A 20,595-nucleotide genomic window follows, 5' to 3' on the forward strand; every position below is an offset into this window, starting at 1 on the left:
TGGGGTTGTTTGTTTTTTGCTTATTAATTTGTTTAAATTCCTTATAGATTCTGGATATTAGACTTTTGCTAGAGACATAGTATGCAAACATTTTCTACCATTTTTTGGTTGTTTGTTTAACTCTGTTGATAGTTTCTTTCACTGCGCAGAAGCTTTTCAGTTTAATTAGGTCCCATTTGTCAATTTTTGTTTTTGTTGCAATTATTTTTAGCATCTTTGTCATGAAATCTTTGCCAGGTCCTATGTCCAGAATGGTATTTCCTAGGTTATCTTCTATAGTTTATATCATTTTAGGTTTAAGTCTTTAAATCATCTTGAGTTGATTTTTGTATATGTTGTAAGGAAAGTGTCTATGTTTAGTTTTTGACATATGGCTAGCTAGTTATCCCAGAACCATTTGTTGAATAGGGAGTCCTTTCTCCATAGCTTGTTTTTGTAGACTTTGTTCAAGGTCAGATGGTTTTAGCTGTGCAGCATTATTTCTGTGATCTCTATTCTGTTCCTTGGTCTATGTGTCTGTTTTGTAGCAGAACCATGCTGCTTTGGTTGCTGTGTCCCTATAGTATAGTTTTAAGTTGGGTAATGTGATGCCTCCATCTGTGTTCTTTTTGCTTAGGATGGCCTTAGCTATTCAAGCTCTTTTTTATTTCATATGACTTTTCAGATAGTTTTTCCCCCTTAGTTTTGTAAAGAATGCCATTTGTAGTTTAATACTTGAATCTTTAGATTGCTTTGGGCAGTATGGCTATTTTAAAATATTGATTCTTTCTATTAATGAGCATGGAATGTTTTTCCATTTGTTTATATTGTCTTTGATTTCTTAGAGCAGTATTTTATCTCTCACTGTGGAAGTCTTTCACCTCCCTAGTTAGCTGTATTTCTAGGTAATTTTTTTTCTTTTTGTGGCTATTGTAAATGGGATTGCATTCGTGATTTGGCTCTCAGCTTGGATGTTGTATAGAAATGCTACTGATTTTGGTACATTTGTTTTGTATCCTGAAACTTTGTTGAAGTTGTTTATCAGATCAAAGAGTTTTGGGGAAGAGACTATGGGGTTTTCTAGGTATAAAATCATATTCTCTGCAAAAACGGATCGTTTGACTTCCTCTCTTTCAATTACTATGCCTTTATTTCTTTCTTTTGCCTGATTACTCTGGCTAAGACTTCCAGTACCATGTTGAATAGGAGTGGTGAAAGAGGGTATCCTTTTCTTGTTCCAGTTCCCAAAAGCTTCCAGCTCTTGCCCTTTCATTATGATGTTGGCTGTGGGCTTTTATTTTATTTTTTGATGGCTCTTATTTTTTTTAATATATTCCTTCAATACGTAGTTTGTTGAAGGTTTTTAATATGAAGGAATACTGAATTTTATTGAATGCTTTTTTCTGTATCTGATGAGGTGATCATGTGTTTTTGTTTTTAGTTCTGTTTATGTGACAAATCACATTTATTGATTTACATATGTTGAACCAGCCTTGCATCCCAGGGATGAATCCTGATTGATAATGCTGGATTAGCTTTAGACGTGCTGTTGGATTCAGTTTGCTAGTATTTTGATGTGGATTTTTGCATCTGTGTTTACCAAGGATATTGGCATGAAGTTTTCTGTTTTCATTGTGTCTCTGCCAGGTTTCAGTATCAGGATGATGCTAGCCTCCTAGAATAAGTTAGGAAGGAGTCCCTTCTCTTCAAATTTTTGGAATAGTTTCAGAAGGAATAGTACCCACTCTTCTTTATACATTGGTAGAATTTGGCTGTGAATCCATCTAGTCATGGGCTTTTTCTGATTTATAGGCTTTTTATTACTGATCTTATATTGGAAGTCATTGGTATCCAGGGATTCACTTTCTTTCTGGTTCAATTTGGGAGGTTATATCTCTCAGAATTGACCAATTTTTTTTCCAGATTTTCTACCTTGTGTGCATAGAAATGTGCATAGTAGTCTCTGAGGGTTTTTTGTTGTTGTTGTTTTTAAATTTTTTTTTATTATACTTTAAGTTCTGGAGTACATGTGCAGAAAGTGCAGGTTCATTGAATAGGTATACCTGTGCCATAGGGGTTTGCTGAACCCATCAACCTGTCATCTACATTAGATATTTCTCCTAATGCTATCCCTACCCTAGCCCCCGACACCCCAACAGGTTCCGGTGTGTGATGTTCCCCTCCCTGTGTCCATGTGTTCTCATTGTTCAACTCCCACTTACGTGTGAGAACATGCAGTGTATGGTTTTCTGTTTTGGTGTTAGTTTGCTGAGAATGATGGTTTCCAGCTTCATCCATGTACCTGCAAAGAACATGAACTCATCCTTTTTTATGGCTGCATAGTATTCCATAGTGTATATGTGACACATTTTCTTATCTAGTCTATCACTGATGGGCATTTGAGTTGGTTCCAAGTCTTTGCTATTGCAAACAGTCCCACAATAAACATACGTGTGCATGTGTCTTTATAGTACAATGATTTCTAACCCTTTGGGTACGTACCCAGTAATGGGATTGCTGGGTCATATAGTATTTCTAGTTCTAGATAAATTGCCACCATCTCTTCCACAATGGTTGAACTAATTTACACTCCTACCAGCAGTGTAAAAGCATTTCTATTTTTCCACAACCTCTCCAGCATCTGTTGTTTCCTAACTTTTTAATGATCACCATTCTTACTAGCATGAAACAGCATCTTGGTATCTCATTGTGGTTTTGCTTTGCATTTCTCTAATGACCACTGATGATGAACTTTTTTTCATGTGTTTGTTGGCTGCATAAATGTCTTCTTTTGAGAAGTGTCTGTTCATATCCTTCATGCAATTTTTGATGGGGTCATTTTTTTCTTGTAAATTTGTTGAAGTTATTTCTAGATTCTGGATATTAGCCCTTTGTCAGATGAATAGATTGCAAACATTTTCTCCCATTCTTTAGGTTGCTTGTTCACTGTGATGATAGTTTCTTTTGCTGTGCAGAAGCTCTTTAGTTTCATTAGATCCTATTTGTCAATTTTGGCTTTTGTGGCCATTTCTTTTGGTGTTTTAGTCATGAAGTTTTTGCCCATGCCAAAGTCCTGAATGGTATTGCCTAGGTTGTCTTCTAGGGTTTTTATTGTTTTAAGTCTTATATTTAAGTCTTTAGTCCATCTTGGGTTAATTTTTATATAAGGTGTAAGGAGGGGACCCCATTTCAGCTTTGTGCATATGGCTAGCCAGTTTTCCCAACACATTTATTAAATAGGGAATCCTTTCCCCATTGCTTGTTTTTGTCAGGTTTGTTAAAGATAAGATGGTTGTAGATGTGTGGTGTTATTTCTAAGGCCTCTGTTCTCTTCCATTGGTCTATATATCTTTTTGGTACCAGTACCATGCTGTTTTTATTACTGTAGCCTTGTAGTATAGTTTGAAGTCAGGTAGTATGATGCCTCCAGCTTTGTTCTTTTGGTTTAAGATTGTCTTGGATATGCAGACTCTTTTTTGGTTCCATATGAAATTTGAAGTAGTTTTTTCCAATTCTGTGATGAAAGTCAATGGTCGCTTGCTGGGGATAGCATCGAATCTATAAATTACTTTAAGCAGTATGGCCATTTTCACGAAATTGATTCTTCCTCTCCAGCCCCATGGGCTGAGATGATGGGGTTTTCTAAATATACAATCATGTCATCTGCAAACAGAGAGACTTTGACTTCCTCTTTTCTTAATTGAATAGCCTTTATTTGTTTCTCTTTCTTGATTGCCCTGGCCAGAACTTCCAATATTATGTTGAATAGGAGTGGTGAGAGAGGGCGTCTGTGTCTTGTGCTGGTTTTCAAAAGGAATGCTTCCAGTTTTTGCCCATTCAGTATGATATTGGCTGAATCTTATTATTTTGAGATACATTCCATCAATACCTAGTTTATTGGGAGTTTTCAGCATGAAGGACTGTTGAGTTTTGATGAAGGCTTTTCCTCATCTATTGAGATAATCTTGTGGTTTTTGTTATTGGTTCTGTTTATGTGATGGATTACATTTATTGATTTGAGTATTTTGAAACAGCCTTGCAACCCCAGCACGAAGCCAACTTGACTGTGGTGGATAAGCTTTTTGATGTGCTGCTGGATTCAGTTTCCAGTATTTTATTGATTTTTGCATCAATGTTCATCAGGGATATTGGCCTGGAATTGTCTTTATTTGTTGTGTCTCTGCCAGGTTTTGGAATTAGGATGACCCTGGCCTCATAAAATGAGTTAGTGAGGTGTCCCCCTTTTTCTATTGTTTGGAATAGTTTCAGAAGGAATGATACCAGCTCCTCTTTGTACCTCTGGTAGAATTTGCCTGTGAATCTGTCTGGTCCTGGACTTTTTTTGGTTGGTAGGCTATTACTGCCTCAATTTCAGAACTTGTTATTGGTCTATTCAAGGATTCAACTTCTTCCTGGTTTAGTATTGGGAGGGTGTATGTGTCCAGGAACTTATCCATTTCTTCTAGATTTTCTAGTTTATTTGCGTAGAAGTGTTTATAGTATTTTCTAATGGTAATTTGTATTTCTGTGAGATCAGTGGTGATATCCCCTTGATCATTTTTTATTGCATCTATTTGATTCTTCTCTCTTTTCTTCTTTATTAGTCTGGCTAGCAGTCTATCGATTTCGTTGATCTTTTCAAAAATCCAGCTCCTGGATTCATTGATTTTTTGAAGACTTTTTCGTGTTTCTATCTCCTTCAGTTCTGCTCTAATCTTAGTTACTTTTTGCCTTCTGCTAGCTTTTGAATTTGTTTGCTCCTGCTTCTCTAGTTCTTTTAAATGTGATGTTAGGGTGTCAATTTTAGATATTTCCTGCTTTCTCTTGTGGGCATTTACTGCTATAAATTTCCCTCTACACACTGCTTTAAATGTGTCCCAGAGATTCTGGTATGTTGTGTCTTTGTTCTCACTGATTTCAAAGAACATCTTTATTTCTGCCTTCATTTCATTATTTACGCAGTAGTCATTCAGGAGCAGGTTGTTCAGTTTCCATGTAGTTGTGCGGTTTTGAGTGAGTTTCTTAATCCTGAGTTCTTATTTGATTGCACTGTGGTCTGAGAGAGTGTTTGTTATAATTTCCATTCTTTTGCATTTGCTGAGGAGTGTTTTACTTCCAATTATTTGGTCAATTTTAGAATATGTGGGATATGGTGCTGAGAAGAATGTATGTTCTGTTGATTTGGGGTGGAGAGTTCTGTCGATGTATATTATATATGCTTGGTCCAGAGAGGATTTCAAGCCCTGGATCTCCTTGTGAATTTTCTGTATTGTTGATCTGTCTAATATTGTCAGTGGCATGTTAAAGTCTCCCACTATTATTGTGTGGGAGTCTAAGTGTTGGGGTGATCAGACCCAACACCAGGTCATGGGGGTGACGAAGTCCAGTGGAGTCAAAGGAATGGGAAATGACAGTTTGAGAGAGAAAGTGGGTCCAGGGGGCCAACGCTAGTATGGAGGCTGTGAAGGCCCTGAGCTCTGGAAGCCCACACTTTTTATTGGTGATCAAACAAAGAAATAGTTGGTGAGAATGTGGGGGTCGAAAGGGCAAGTGCATGATCTACAGGTGTGATGGTTTAGCATTTCCTTTGAAGCATATGGGACATATTCTGCTAGTTGAGATAATGGGGAGCATGTTCTTCTAGTTTAAGCTAGAAGCAAGGAGCCAGCAAGTCTAGACTCATTCCAGATGCCACGAGCGGTTTATGCCCTGAGCCCTGGACATTATGTCAGACATGCAAGCCCTGCCTCAGCTTTTTTCCCAACATTTAGCTTTTTCCCAACACTAAGTCTCTTTGTAGGTCTCTAAGAACTTGTTTCATGAATCTGTGTGCTCCTGTATTGGGTGCATATATATTTAGGATAGTTAGCTCTTCCTGTTGCATTGATCCCTTTACCATTATGTAATGCCCTTCTTTGTCTCTTTTGATCTTTATTGTTTCAACCCTTGCTTTATTTATGTATTTATTTATTTATTTATTTTTTTTGCTTTCCATTTGCTTGGTAAATATTCCTCCATCCCTTTATTTTGAGCTTATATGTGTCTTTGCATGTGAGATAGGTCTCCTGAATACAGCACACCGATGGGTCTTGACTCTATCCAATTTGCAAGGCTTTATCTTTTAATTGTGGCATTTAGCCCATTTACATTTAAGGTTAATATTGTTATGTGACTTTGATCCTGCCTTTATAATGCTAGCTGGGTATTTTGCCCGTTAGTTGATGCAGTTTCTTCATAGTGTTGATGGTCTTTAAAATTTGGCATGTTTTTGCAGTGGCTGGTACCAGTTGATCCTTTCCATATTTAATGCTTCCTTCAGGAGCTCTTGTAAGGCAGGCCTGGTGGTGAGAAAATCTCTCAGGATTTGCTTGTCTGCAAAAGGTTTTTTTTTCTCCTTTGCTTATGAAGCTTAGTTTGGGAGGATATAAAATTCTGTGTTGAACATTCTTTTCTTTAAGAATGTTGAATATTGGCCCCACTCTCTTCTGTCTTGTAGGGTTTCACTGTTAGTCTGATGGGCTTCCCTTTGTGGGTAACCCAACCTTTCTCTCTGGCTGCCCTTAATATTTTTTTCCTTCATTTCAACCTTGGTGAATCTGATGATTATGTGTCTTGGGGTTGCTCTTTTCGAGGAGTATCTTTGTGATGTTCTCTCTGTTTCCTGAATTTGAATTTTGGCCTGCCTTACTAGGTTGGGGAAGTTCTCCTGGATAATATCCTGAAGAGTGTTTTCCAACTTGGTTCCATTCTCCTCATCACTTTCAGGTACACCTATCAAATGTAGATTTGGTCTTTTCACATAGTCCCATATTTCTTGGAGGCTTTGTTTGTTTCTTTTTACTCTTTTTTCTCTAATCTTGTCTTCTCACTTTATTTCATTGAGTTGACCTTCAATCTCTGATATCCTTTCTTCCACTTGATGGATTCGGCTATTGATACTTTTGTATGCTTCATGAAGTTCTCGTGCTGTGTTTTTTCAGCTCCATCAGGTCTTTTATGTTTTTCCCTAAACTGGTTATTCTAGTTAACAATTCATCTAACCTTTTTTCAAGGCTCTTAGCTTCCTTGCAGTTGGTTAGAACACGCTCCTTTAGCTCAGAGGAGTTTGTTATTACTCACCTTCTGAAGCCTACTTCTGTTAATTTGTCAAACTCATTCTCCATCCAATTTTGTTCCCTTGCTAGCAGGGAGTTGTGATCCTTTGAAGGAAAAGAGAGGTTCTGGTTTTTGGAATTGTCAGCCTTTTTGCATTGGTTTTTCGCTTTCTTTGTGGATTTATCTACCTTTGATCTTTGAAGTCAGTGACTTTCATTTGGGTTCTCTGAGTGGATGTCCTTTTTGTTGATGTTGATACTATTCCTTTCTGTTTGTTAGTTTTCCTTCTCACAGTCACATCCTTCTGCTGCAGATCTGCTGGAGTTTGCTGGAAGTCCACTGCAGACCCTGTTTGCCTGGGTACCACCAGCAGATGCTGCAGAACAACCAAGATTGCTGCCTGTTCCTTCCTCTAGAAGCTTTGTCCCAGAGGGGCACCTGCCAGATGCCAGCCCATTACAGAGCTCTCCTGTATGAGGTGTCTGTCAGCCCCTACTGGGAAGAGTCTCCCAGTCAGGATTCACAGGGGTCAGGGACCCACTTGAGGTGGCAGTGTATCCCTTATCAGAGCTCAAACACTGTGCTGGGAGATCTGCTGCTCTCTTCAGAGCTGCCAGGCAGGGAAGTTTAAGTCTGCTGAAGCTGTGCACCCAACCACCTCTTCTCCCAGGTGCTCTGTCCCAGGGAGGTGGGGCTTTTATCTGTAAGTCCCTGACTGGGGCTGCTGCCTTTTTTTCAGAGATGCCCTGCCCAGAGAGGAGGGAATCTGGAGAGGCAGTCTGGCTGCAGTGGCCTTGCTGAGCTGTGGTGGGCTCTGCCCAGTTCGAACTTCCCCATGGCTCTGTTTGCACTGTGAGTGTAAAACTGCCTACTTAAGCCTCAGCAATGGCGGAAGCCCCTCTCCTCACCAAGCTTGAGTGTCCCAGGTAGAGTTCAGTCCCAAGCCAGACCACTTGGCTCCCTGGCTTCAGCCCCCTTTCCAGGGCAGTGAATGATTCTGTCTCACTGGCATTCTGGGCACCACTGGGGTATGGAGAAAAAACAAACAAACAAACAAACAAACAAACAAAAAACTCCTGCAGCTAGCTCAGTGTCTGCCCAAACTGCTGCTGAGTTTTGTGCTGGAATCCGAGGATCCTGGTGGTGTGGGCACTGGAGTGAATCTCCTGGTCTGTGGGTTGCGAAAACCATGGGAAAGCACAGTATCTGGGCCGGAGTGCATGGTACAGTCCTAATGGCTTCCCTTGGCTAGGAGAGGGAGTTCCCCGAGCCCTTGTGCTTCCCAGGTGAGGCGACGCCCCACCCTGCTTCAACTCACCCTCCTTGGGCTGCATCCACTGTCCAACCAGTCTCAATGAGATGAATCGGGTACCTTAGTTGGAAATGCTGACATCACCCGCCTTCTGCATTAATCTGGCTGGTTGCTGCAGACCGGAGCTTTTCTTATTCAGCCATCTTGCCCATTTTTTTTTTTTTTCCTGTTAGCTCAGTGGTAATGTCCCATTTACCATTTCTGATTGTGTTTATTTGGATAGTCTTTCTTTTTTATTAGTGTTGCTACTTGTCTGTCCATCTTACTTATTCTCTCAAAAAACAAATTCCTAATTTTGTTGATTTTTTTTTATGGTTTGTGTGTCCCCAGTTCCTTCAGTTCTGATTTTGGTTATTTTTTGTCTTCTGCTAGCTTTGAAGTTGAGATACTTTGCTATTGTTTCTGCAGTTCCCCTAGGTCTGATGTTATGTTATTAATTTTAAATCTTTCTAACTTTTGATGTGACTGTTTAGCACCATAAGTTTCCCTCTTAACATTACTTTTGCTTTGTCCCAGAGATTCTGGTATGTTGTATCTTTGTTCTCATAAGTTTCAAAGAATTTATTGATTTCTGCCTTAATCTCATTGTTTACTCACAAGTCATTCAGGATTAGGTTGTTTAATTTCCATGTAATTACATGGTTTTGAGTTATCTTCTTAGTATTGACTTAAATTCTTATAGTGCTGTGGTCTGATTCTGTGGTTAGTGTGATTTTGCTTTTTTAGATTTTCCTGAGAATTGTTTTATGGACAATTATGCAGTCAATTTCAGAGTATACCCGTGTGCACGTGAAAAGAACGTATATTCTGTTGTTTTTGGGTGGAGAGTTCTGTAGGTGTCTATTAGGTCCATTTGGTTGAGTTCAGGTCCTGAATATCTTTGTTAGTTTTCTGCTCCGATGATCTCCCTAATGTGCTCTGTGGGGTGTTGAACCCTCCTCCTGTTATTGTGTGGCTATCTCACTCTCTTCATAGGTCTCAAAGCACTTGCTTTATGAATCTGAGTGTGCCTGTGTTGGGTGTATATATATTCAGGATAATTAGGTCTTCTGTTGAATTGATTCCTCTACCATTATGTAATACGCTTCTTTGTCTTTTTTGAACTTTGTTGGTTTAAAGTCTGTTTTGTCTGGAATTAAAATAGCAATGCCTGCTTTTTTGTTTTCCATTTCCTTGGCAGATTTTTCTCCATCCATTAACTTTAAGCCTATGGATGACATTGTATGTGAGATGAGTTTCTTGAAGACAGCATATCATTGGGTCTTGCTTCTTTATCCAACCTGCCACTTTGTGCCTTTTAATTCAGGCCTTTAGCCTGGTTACATTCAAGGTTAATACTGATATGTGTGGATTTGATCCTGTCATTGTGTTGTTAGCTCGTTTTTATACAAACTTGTTTGTGCAGTTGCTTTATAGTGTCAATGGTTTCTGCAGTTAAATGCGTTTTTGTTGTATCTGGTTGCAGTCTTTCCTATCCATATTTGGCACTACCTTCAGGACCTCTTGTACAACAGGTCTGATGCAAGGAATTCCCATAGCATTTGCTTGTCTGAAAAGAATCTTACATGTCCTTTGCTTATGAAGATTAGTTTGGCTAGATACAAAATTCTTTGTTGGAATTTCATTAAGAATGCTGAATGGGAGTTCGAGGTGGGCAGATCACAGGGTCAGGAGATTGAGACCATCCTGGCTAACACGGTGAAACCCCATCTCTATTAAAAAAATACAAAAAATTAGCTGGGCGTGGTGGCAGGCACCTGTAGTCCCAGCTACTCGGGAGGCTGAGGCAGGAGAATGGTGTGAATCCAGAAGGCAGAGCTTGCAGTGAGCCAAGATCATGCCACTGCACTCCAGCCTGGGCAACAGAGCAAGACTCTGTCTCAAAAAAAAAAAAAAAAAAAAAGAATGCTGAATATAGGCCCCCAATATTTTCTGGCTTATAGGGTTTCTGTTAAAAAGTCTGCTGGTAGCCTGATGGTGTTCACATTGCAAGTGACCTTCTCTCCAGCTGCATTTAACCTTTTTTTCTTTCATTTCGATCTTAGAGAATCTGATGACTATGAGTCTTGGGGATGGTCATCTTATGTAGTATCTCACAAGGGTTCTCTGCATTTTCTGAATTTGAATATTGTGTCCTCTCTAGTGAAGTTGGGGAAATTTTCATGGGTGATATCATCTGTATTAGGGTTCCTAGAGAGACAGGACTAATATGATAGATGTATATATAAAAGGGAGTTTATTAAGGAGTTTTGACTTACACAGTCACAAGGTGAAGTCCCACAATAGGTCGTCTGCAAGCTGAGGAGCAAGTCAGTCCAAGTCCAAAACCTCAAAAGTAGGAAAACTAACAGTGCAGCCTTCAGTCTGTGACAGAAGGCCTGATAGCCCCTGGCAAACCACTGGTGTAGGCCCAAGAGTCTAAAAGCTGAAGAACTTGGAGTCCAATGTTCAAGGGCAGGAAGCATCCAGCAGAGGTAAAAGGAGGTCAGAAGACTCAGCCAGTCTAGTCCTTCCACATTCTTCTACCTGCTTTTATTTTAGCCACACTGGCAGCTGATTAGACTGTGCCCACCCAGATTGAGAATGGGTCTGCCTTTCCTTGTCCACTGACTCAAATATTAATCTCCTTTGGCATCACCCTCACAGACACACACAGGAACAATACTTTACATCCTTCAATCAAATCAAGTTGACACTCGATATTAACCATCACATCCTCCAATACGGTTTTCAAGTTGTTTGCTTTCTCCCCCTCTCTTTCAGGGATGTCAATGAGTCAATAAATTTGGTCTCTTTACATTTTTGCATCACTTAGAATACTTGAATTGGGTTTTGACTTTCTCCTGAATCTTCTTTCCTGTCCATGATCTGAATTCTACTTCTGTCATTTCAGCCATTTCAGCCTTGTTAAGAACCATTGCTGGGGAACCAGTGTTGGTCATTTTGAGGTGAGAGGACACTTTAGTTTTTTGAGTTACCAGAGTTCTTGCTCTGGTTTTTTCTCATCTGTGCAGGCTGATGTTCCTTCAATCTTAGAAGTTGCTATCCTTTGAATGGGTTTTGTTGCTTTTATCTTCTTTGTTGACCTTAAGGGTTTGATTGTGGTCTAAGGTGGTTTCGGTTGACTGGATTTCTTTCTGGAAGATTTTAGGGGTCTAAGGCTCAGTTCAGCATTCTTGAGCTGTGTGCTCTAACTTTGAGGGAATGATCCCAGGCTCCCAGCTTTGTTCTCAGGACCCTCAAGGTTAGGAATCTGTGGTTCTGGAGGGGCTGAGCTGTTTCCAGACTGCAGTCCATAACAATCCCATGGATGGTGCCAGCCAAAGTGCTTTGTCTGAGTGGTGATAGAAGAATTCATGTTTGTTTGCACATGCCAGCAGCAGTGGCAGCATGGTGGGTTACATGTTCATTGGTCGGGCTGGGATGCTGGTGGGTTTGTGGCTGCCAGCTTCTGTGCACATGTTTGCTCTGTGGGCAGTAGTGTGAGGGGATGCATGCACACACATATTCTGGCAGAGGAGGGGAGGCAAGGTCCACTCGCATGTGTGCACGCTGGAAGGACAGTGGGGTGAGTGACAGTGGGCAAGTGAGTGCTGGCAAAGCAGCATGGGGGAGGCTGTGGTCAGGGGAAGGGGCAGGTGAGCTGGTACGTGTTAGCAGCAGCCGATCTGCTGGAGCTCTCTGATGGTCAGGCACAGTCAGCTGTTGAAGGAGCTATGATGTGGGCCCCTGGGAAGCACCTTGGTTGTCTATCCATCACTTGCACTGCAAGTGGGCTCTGCCAGGTTGGGGCCCTGGAGCAGACCTAGCTATGTTTTACTGCAGACGTTCCCACACCATACCCCGTGAATTCAGCACAGGATAGAGTCCTGCTCCTATCAACTCTCTACACAGCTTTCCCTGCTAGCTCAAGTGTCCATGGGTGTTGTGGTATCTCAGGTTGCCAGGATTCCAGAGGTTCATGGTGAGGGCAGGTTGCTCCTCACCTGTTCAATCCACCCCTTCCCCAAGAGTTGTTGGGGGCCAGGAATAAGTTGTCGTGCATGGTAGTCCCGTTCAGGGTTCCCAGCCTCCTCCTCCTTCGGCCCAGGGTCTGTGTCCTCCTTCTGTCCACCCTCAATGCTTTCCCTCTGAAGATCTGCTCATAGTGCACCAGTTTTCCCTATGTCTCAGTCACTTGGTGGCAGATATTCATCCTGGGTGTGTCTGGTCAGGCATCTTACTGAGACAACCTTCTTTTGTTTTTAAAATCAAAATATAGAGTAATAATGGATCTTCATTCCTACATTGCAGCGATTGGCTGGACCTAAGTAAAAGCTAATACTGTTTATATCGGGAAGGCTTATCCTAGTTGCCTACACTCCTCTCTCTCCACAAGTACTTCACATTTTACTGCTGAACTATGTCACTCATATGCATTACTTGCATGACTCTAGACATTTGAGGAACATGTAACATCTGATCCAGAGGAAAGGGAGCCAAGCTATACAATTTTGGTATTTCTCCTCTTAATGGTGTGATTATCTTTGAGGTGGAAAGAAATACTTTAAGCATTTTCCATTCTGTTAGAAAAAGAAAACACAAAAACAAAACCCCCAAATTTTTATCACTAAATACAGCTTTCTTAGCTTGATGTTATTAAATTTTTACTTATCTGATCTCCTACTGTCTATTTTGATAATCAGAGAACAACAATCTGATTTCTATATTTGTCTATGTGTAAGGAGGAAATGTGCTCAAATATGTATTTTGTTTATTTCTTGTCTCCGTAAAAGTGAATTAATGACAGCATATTCATAACATGCTTGGTGTTACTTGACTATGTGAGGGATTTTGCTGATTTCCACACAAAATTCCATCTCAAGTAATATTTACATTTTTTATTGTGAATTAAAAAATTAGTAATGTTAATATTGTCATCAGTATCAATTTATCATGTATTTTATTAGTGTGATCCTGTCTCTCAAGGTCTGGTTATACCCAAGGTTATGGTTTTACCTGAGCATTTGCAGTGTAGAGCCAAAACTAATGAATTTTAGGTGACAGCAGTATTACTTCTTAACATGTCCCTACAGATTTCTGTAGTATTCACAATGGAGTTAAATCATTTGAAGATGAGGAAAGAAAACTTTACCTTGTTTCCATGTTGAGAACATAAGATGTTGTGGAAGACTGACTGATACAATGTCTTGTATGGTTCATGTTGTGTATGTACCCCATTTCTGGTATGACTTTGTAACCTCTCCCATCAAGAAGTGAAATCTGTTCCCCACTCATGAGTTCAAGCTGACTTTTTAATATGTTTGCACCAAAAGAATGCAGTAGAACTGACAGCCTACAATTTTAAGCCTAGGACTCAAGAGTCATTTTATACTTCAACTCTCCCTTGTGAAACCCTTCCCTGACTGCCATGGGAACAGACCAAGGCATTTTTGGTAGAGGTACAGAGTTTACATGAAGTGAGGTCCTAATCATTTTAGCCAAGATCATTCTAGAGCAGCCAGCCTTTAGACAACCCAATAGCTGACTAGAAACACATTAGTAAGCTGCGTAAGATGAGTCAAGTCCAGCCCAGATTGAATTACCATGTTCAGTGGAATTACCCACGCAACCTATAGACTCATGGGGCAAACGGTTGTAAGCTATTAAGTCAGTAGTTTTCAAAGTGTGAACTGGGGTCTCCTGGGGATCCCAAGCAACTTTCGAGAACAACTGCAAGATCAAACCTATTTCCACAATGATACTAAGATATTATTTGTCTTAATTCTCATTCTGTCACAATACACAGTGAAGGTTTTCAAAGGCTACATGATGTTTGATATCAAAATAGAGTGGATACAGTAGCAGGTACGACACTCCAGCAGTCTTCTATTGAGTTTTCTTTTGAATCATACACGAAAGAGATTAGCGAAAATACAAAGCACTGCTAAACTTCTCATTAATTTTTGTTTTGTTTAAAAAATGCAGTTATTTTTCATAAAAATATACTATCTTTGTTACAGGTAATCGGTTTATTCTTAGTGGTAGAGGAAATAAATATTTTAAAATTTATATTTTAGTTTACAATACAGCAAATATTAATAGATGAAAATGGCCAAAACAAAGCCCTTTGGAGTCCTTAATGATTCTCAAGAAACTGATATTCTGAAAGCAAAATGTTTAAGAACTGCTGCACTTTTTTTCTGCAACATTTCTTTATTCTAGGCATAGCAGTTGTTTATAAAGATGAATCACTATAATTTTTTCTTTGTGACTGTCCGCAAAATGTAAAGAATCAAGTATTAGCATCTTTAGAAATCAAAAACATTTACTTTTCTGCTTCAAGACTGCATATTGGATCTATCTAACCAGAGTAAAGTTACTGATGAAAAACAATTAAAATAAAATTACATACACACACATGTGTATGTACATTATAAGAATCTTTCATTTTGCATGAAAGAAAAAATTCTACAAATACTATGATAATAATAAAAACAGAAACCCTAGGAGGTGAAGTAATCACCAAAGCCAGCTTCCTGTGTGAAAATTCCTACCAAACCTTAGAATGTTTGAGATTACATTTTGACTGCTTCATGATGAACAGAATGCAGGAGATAAACCTTGTGGCCCACCCATAGTGGAAAGTATAATAGAAAATGCTCTCCCTCATAAAATAAGAAACAAACCTCATGGCGAAAAAGGGTCTAAAAAGAAATATTCATTCCTGAGTGCTGCCTGGAGAAAATAAAACCAAAACTAAGAACTTATCCTTATTAAAGATCTGAGATCTGAATGAATTCATGCTATTTGTTTGCTCAAAAACCAAAAGCAAAGCAGTTAGTATAAAATTGGTCTTGGGTTGATATTGCCCCTTAGTGATTGGCAGGAGCAAAAAATTTAAGAGTAGAACTTCAAGTCTCGCCTCAAAGAATTTTCATAAATAACATTTTATGTGTGTGCAATCATAGTTAAAACAACAGCAAAAACACACACGGAAAATAATAGTCCATGAATGAAATTGATCATGAACAACACAGAGTGTAAATAGAATCACAAATAAAATAGAAACTTGGATTGAACATAAGAACAAGAAAAAAAAAGATGACTGAATTTTTAAAAGACTCAAACAGAATTTCTTAACACAAATGGAATACTCTGTCACCATAAAGAAGAACAAAATCACGTCCTTTGCAGCAACATGGATGCTGCTGGAGGCCATTATCCTAAGTGAATTAACAAAGGAACAGAAAACCAAATACTCCGTGTTTTCAGTTATAAGTGGGGGCTAAACACTGAGTACACATGGACATAAAGATATCAGCAACAGACACCAGGGACTACTAGAGCAGAGAGTGTGGGAGGGAGGGAGTGAGGGTTGAAAAACTACTAAATCGGGTACTATGCTTGCTACCTGAGTGAATGTGATCATTCATATACCAAACGACAGTGACACACAGTTCACCCATGTAACAGACCTGCACATGTACGTCATGAACCTAAAGTCATATTTGAAAAAATACGAATAAAAATTAGAATATTAAAAAAGATTAAATGAAAATATATCAGCTATGCAGATAAAATCAGTGAACTGGATATAGATTCAAAGTAATAAATAATGAAATGATGTGAAAAAAGGAAGAGATATGGAAAATAAATAAATGGAAGATATTACATTAAAGGAGATGCTGACTGAGGAGTTCCAGAATTGCTGGAAACATCTATTGACAGTTTCAAGAAGGCTAACAAATCTAGAGTGGGATACATAATATATCCAGTCATATTACAACCAGTTTTAGATCACTAAAGATTAAGAGAAGACTTTAAAAGCAGCAAGAAGAAATGCAAATTACCCAGACAGGTGTAACAACTGTCTGAGTTGTTACAATGAAAACAATTGAGTTTTCATTAATAAATGGAATCCAGGAAGCAATATAATAAACTATTCAGTGGTGCAAGCAAAATTACTGACAATCTAGATTCACAATGGGGGAAATTATTTTTCAAGAGTAAGAGTAAAATAAAAATACTTTCAGACAAAGAAAACTTGACAATTCTTTACTAAAGGAAATGATAAAGTATATACTTTTAGCAGATAGACAAGGTGTAAAGTCTGATAAGAAATGGGAAAAAGTAGTAAATGTGTGAGTAAATCTCATATAATTAACTTATAATACAATAATAAAAATTGCTAACTCTTGGAATAATAAAGAAGATAGAGCAAAACTACTCATTAACACAACAATCTGGAGGGCTTATGAGAATTGTAAGATTCTAATGTTCTTGTATTTTAGGAGAAAGTTACCAATATTAATTACCATCCTCTCTGTGTGTGTGCCTGTGTGTGTGTGTGTGTACCTGCACAAGTGTGTGCACTCTCTGAGAGATGCCTTAATTGTATTAGTTGTATTAGAATGTTTTGCTGTTGTTCTCTAACTTGATTTTCTTATATGGTTAACACATTTGAAGTTCTAATCAAAGTATCATGTTACATGGCTTGTACTCAGAAATGTTCAAGAAATGTTGTTAAGAGTTTATCATGAAAACAACACCATTGAAGAAATAACATAAAACTGATGAGAAAATATTTTCAATTTAGGCATGTGTAGCTACTCCAGGACAATTTTACTTATTAAATATTTTTGATAATACATTAAAAAAGTGTAGTACCTTAGAATACTACCATGAATGACATAGAATCTCACCTTAAGAAAGACGCTGTCATAATCTGTGCTGTACAGAAACCGTTGATACCCTGGAAAAAAGAAAGTCTAATATTACTAATACAACCCACTGGTTTCTTGCTGATAAAAGTAAAATAAAAAGTATTCTCTGTAATAACTTGCCATTTTCCATCTAACTGCATTAGGATCATATTTATAAAATCTTTCTAAATTGACAGAAAAATATAGACCAAATATTTTAACATAATTTATCTGTGTATGCATGTCACAGAATAGACATACCTTTGTATTAAGTTAAATTTTTCATTTAAAGTATCAAATTAAATATTTGAATTATATATAACATAATATAGAGATACACACATATAAGTCTCTTTTAATATTACTATTGACGTCTGTTAGTAAATAAATATATTTTATAACATTCCACTTAAGCATAAAGTTATTTTCCTTAAGAAAGTACTTCAGTCCGTATCACTGAACTTCACTTCACCAAAAAGGTGCACAGGCTAGTCTGTTACACATTTATCCATGTTATTGATTTTTCCATCACATATAAAAGGTTACAACATTCAAGAGATTGTTCCTGTTACAACAGTATAAATTCATTGCCTGGAACACAGTTTGCTATTGAATGTCTGCCAGACTGTGTTAACAAGGGTATTCAGAAGAAAACTGTGAAGGTATAAAACAATAAATAAGCGAATAAAATTCTCTAAAGATAACATGCGTTTAAAATTATGTGTATTTTCTTTAAGCAAAGGTAGTTTGAGAAAATAAATATATTCTTATTTTGTATTGTCTTTTCCCACTATACATAAACATATATTTATATTTTTAAAAACTCAGTGCTACTTTGGGCTATTTAAGTAACTCTAAGTAGAACCAATTATGCTGTTTTTCAAAGTTTGGTGTTATGTAAACATTATTCTTTCAGACAAGAGTCAACTGTGAACATTTATATACTCTTGAGGCACAGATTCCTCCAGCTCTCCTGATATCTCCATCAGCATTTCTCTCTCTACTTAAATGTGCCGTGGTCAGCTTCTGTGGTCAACAACACCTCCATTGGAATTTCCACATTTTTCCTCTTTGTCTTCTTCCGTAGCTTCCACAGACAGCAAGAATAGTTGCAATTGGAGACTGTCATTTTGAAACAGTAGTAGGTATTTTGGGATTCTCATGTCACATAAACTCATTTTTTAACATGAAGTTATCTTCACAGCCAGTTAGTCATATCACAGAACACAGAGGCTAGGACCTAAAACCAGATTTCATTCATTGGCATGGAGCAGAAGAAAAGCAGAACTTAAAGAGACCCAACTATAGATCCCAAGAAATTTGTTATTCAGAAGGCTGTAGCAACAATCGGTTGAATCCCATGCAAGCATTGTGTATTTGGTCACAGCAAGGTGTTTGGTTTATGGAGTTTATGTTTTCAATATTATACATTTGAAACATCGATGAAGAGAATCTAAACATTAGAGGTGATCATCAGATGATCAGGCAACCAGGAAAAACAGCATTGGTTTTGAAAATATTATAACAATGTTCACGACCAGAACTCTTGTAATTGGTCTTTTGACTCTACTTACTAGTGATGTACCTTTAAATATAATTCAGGATACATTTTAACAGGATCTGATTTTTTACAACTAGTTCATGAATTTTGTGAAAGACTGATGAACAAAATGGAATTGCTTATTCATCTTTGTATGGCTATCATCAACTAGAAACTTTAACACACTGTAGGCACAGGACTTTAGAATCCCATTAGTGATTTATGAAGTTTATATTTGGCTGATAATTTCTCATAGACACTGATGAAAAATATCATGTACCTGAGAAGAGATATATATATTAAGCCAGATATTCAATTAAATAAAAAGTAATTAAGCAAAGATAATTTCATCTGGTTAAATTAAATTATATATTATTTTTGTAAATATTTTGTTATCAAATCAAAATAATTATGTGTTCTATTTAGGTAGAAAAAGAGTATGAATGAAAAAGAATATTTTAGTTTTCTAATTATTAATATTTAAAAAATTAGGTGGTATCTTCAATGTGAATAATAGAATTGTATTAGATATATAGTATTAGTACTATATATCTAATTAGTATTAGAATTATAATAGATATAATTTAGTTGATTTTGGATCCATTTTTGTGTGACTGTCTCCTCCCTTCTGAAGCATTATTGTTAAAATGGTTAGTTTTTTGTACTATTGCTCTATAGCATGATGAAAAATATTTTGAGTCAAGTTGCAAATAATTGTGCTAGCATAAAATATTTCAAAGAGTTTTTAAAACAATTGGAGATATGTTTCATGTAGAATTTTCTATAAATTGGCTAATAGAAGTATTTTATTATTTTCAAGAAATTTCTAATATTCAAATATCTCATAGATACTTAAATATATGTTCCTAAACATATGTAATATAATACAATGAATCAGGTTGCCATAATAAGATAATTATACATTTCTATCATTTTTAGATTTTACAAATGTAAACTTTGTTTCTGTGTAAAATGAAAATACATGTTTAAAAAATTTCAGATTAATGGTAATTGATTTGCTGCCTCAAAAAGAGGGCCCAAAATTTTTTCCTTAAAAAAAAGAAAGGTAAGTGACCAAGCCTTCTACAGAGATAGTAACCTAAAAATTATTGTTGATTTGTAATGGTTATAGAAAAGTTTTCAAGATAACAAAACCTAACAAGTGAAAGTGAAATTCTACATTAATATATATTTTGAATACACATTCAATAAATTTCTAATTTTGAGATAAACAAATTATTTCAATCATATAAATGTCAGGTATTGCTAAATTGTATGTTCAATTAAATAATAAGAAATGCATACTTCCTGTATTATTCTCATAAAAGCAGTTTCCTTCATGAGCACATGAACAGCTTCAAGAATCAAATTGACCACACTACATCACTCAGCAAAATGTATTGCAGATTGGGAACACAAAACATGAAAGAAAATGAAAGACAGAAAGATAATCTTTCCCTCAAATCTATGGTCATCTGAATCTTAAATCATGTATTATTTTCCCTTTATATAATTCTTGATGGGAATCTTACAGAAAAAAAAATGGGTTAAACTGACAATTCTTCACTGTCAAGAGAAACCTATGGTCAGGGATATATATAATTCCCAGAGCTTTCATCATTAGTATTTTATGAATCTTGCTGATCTGTCCCATCTGGAAGAAAAATATATCTTTCATTTGTGCAAGCGGTGCCTGCTGAGTAATAGATTTCATCTCTATAAGCTGAGTGGTGAAATGCAAACGGCAGCAAAGGTACTAGGAGGCAAAGTGTTCACTTTATTTCTTTTACTGGAGTCTGGCTGCACTTTATTGGAGTTGCAGAGTCAGCCAAGCAAAGCGAAAGATCTTTGGGGAAGTATGAGTGTCAATTCCTTGCCAATATACCTCAGCCTACACATGTGAATGCCCACGTGTTCAATCTGACTTTTAAATGAGGTGATTAGCCACAGTGACTTTTTTTTTTTTTAACATAAATATATACAAG

The 20,595-nt window shown here is 37.3% G+C and overlaps 1 protein-coding gene across 17 annotated transcripts in view; it reads right to left on the reverse strand.

Moving 5' to 3' along the window:
• Positions 1 to 20,595, reverse strand: part of MGAT4C (MGAT4 family member C) — an 889,611-nt gene that overhangs the window by 78,729 nt on the left and 790,287 nt on the right. For all 17 annotated transcript variants that reach the window (XM_054664568.2, XM_054664567.2, XM_016923940.4 and 14 more), the window contains one exon: positions 17,071 to 17,120. Coding sequence is in view for 3 of the 17 variants with exons in the window: in XM_016923937.4 (XP_016779426.1) it covers positions 17,071 to 17,090 (20 nt within the window). In the remaining 14 variants the exon portion in view is untranslated. The remainder of the gene's footprint in view (positions 1 to 17,070; positions 17,121 to 20,595) is intronic.

Source organism: Pan troglodytes, chromosome 10 (genome assembly GCF_028858775.2).
Source record: "Pan troglodytes isolate AG18354 chromosome 10, NHGRI_mPanTro3-v2.0_pri, whole genome shotgun sequence".
In the NCBI taxonomy this organism is placed as follows: domain Eukaryota; kingdom Metazoa; phylum Chordata; class Mammalia; order Primates; family Hominidae; genus Pan; species Pan troglodytes.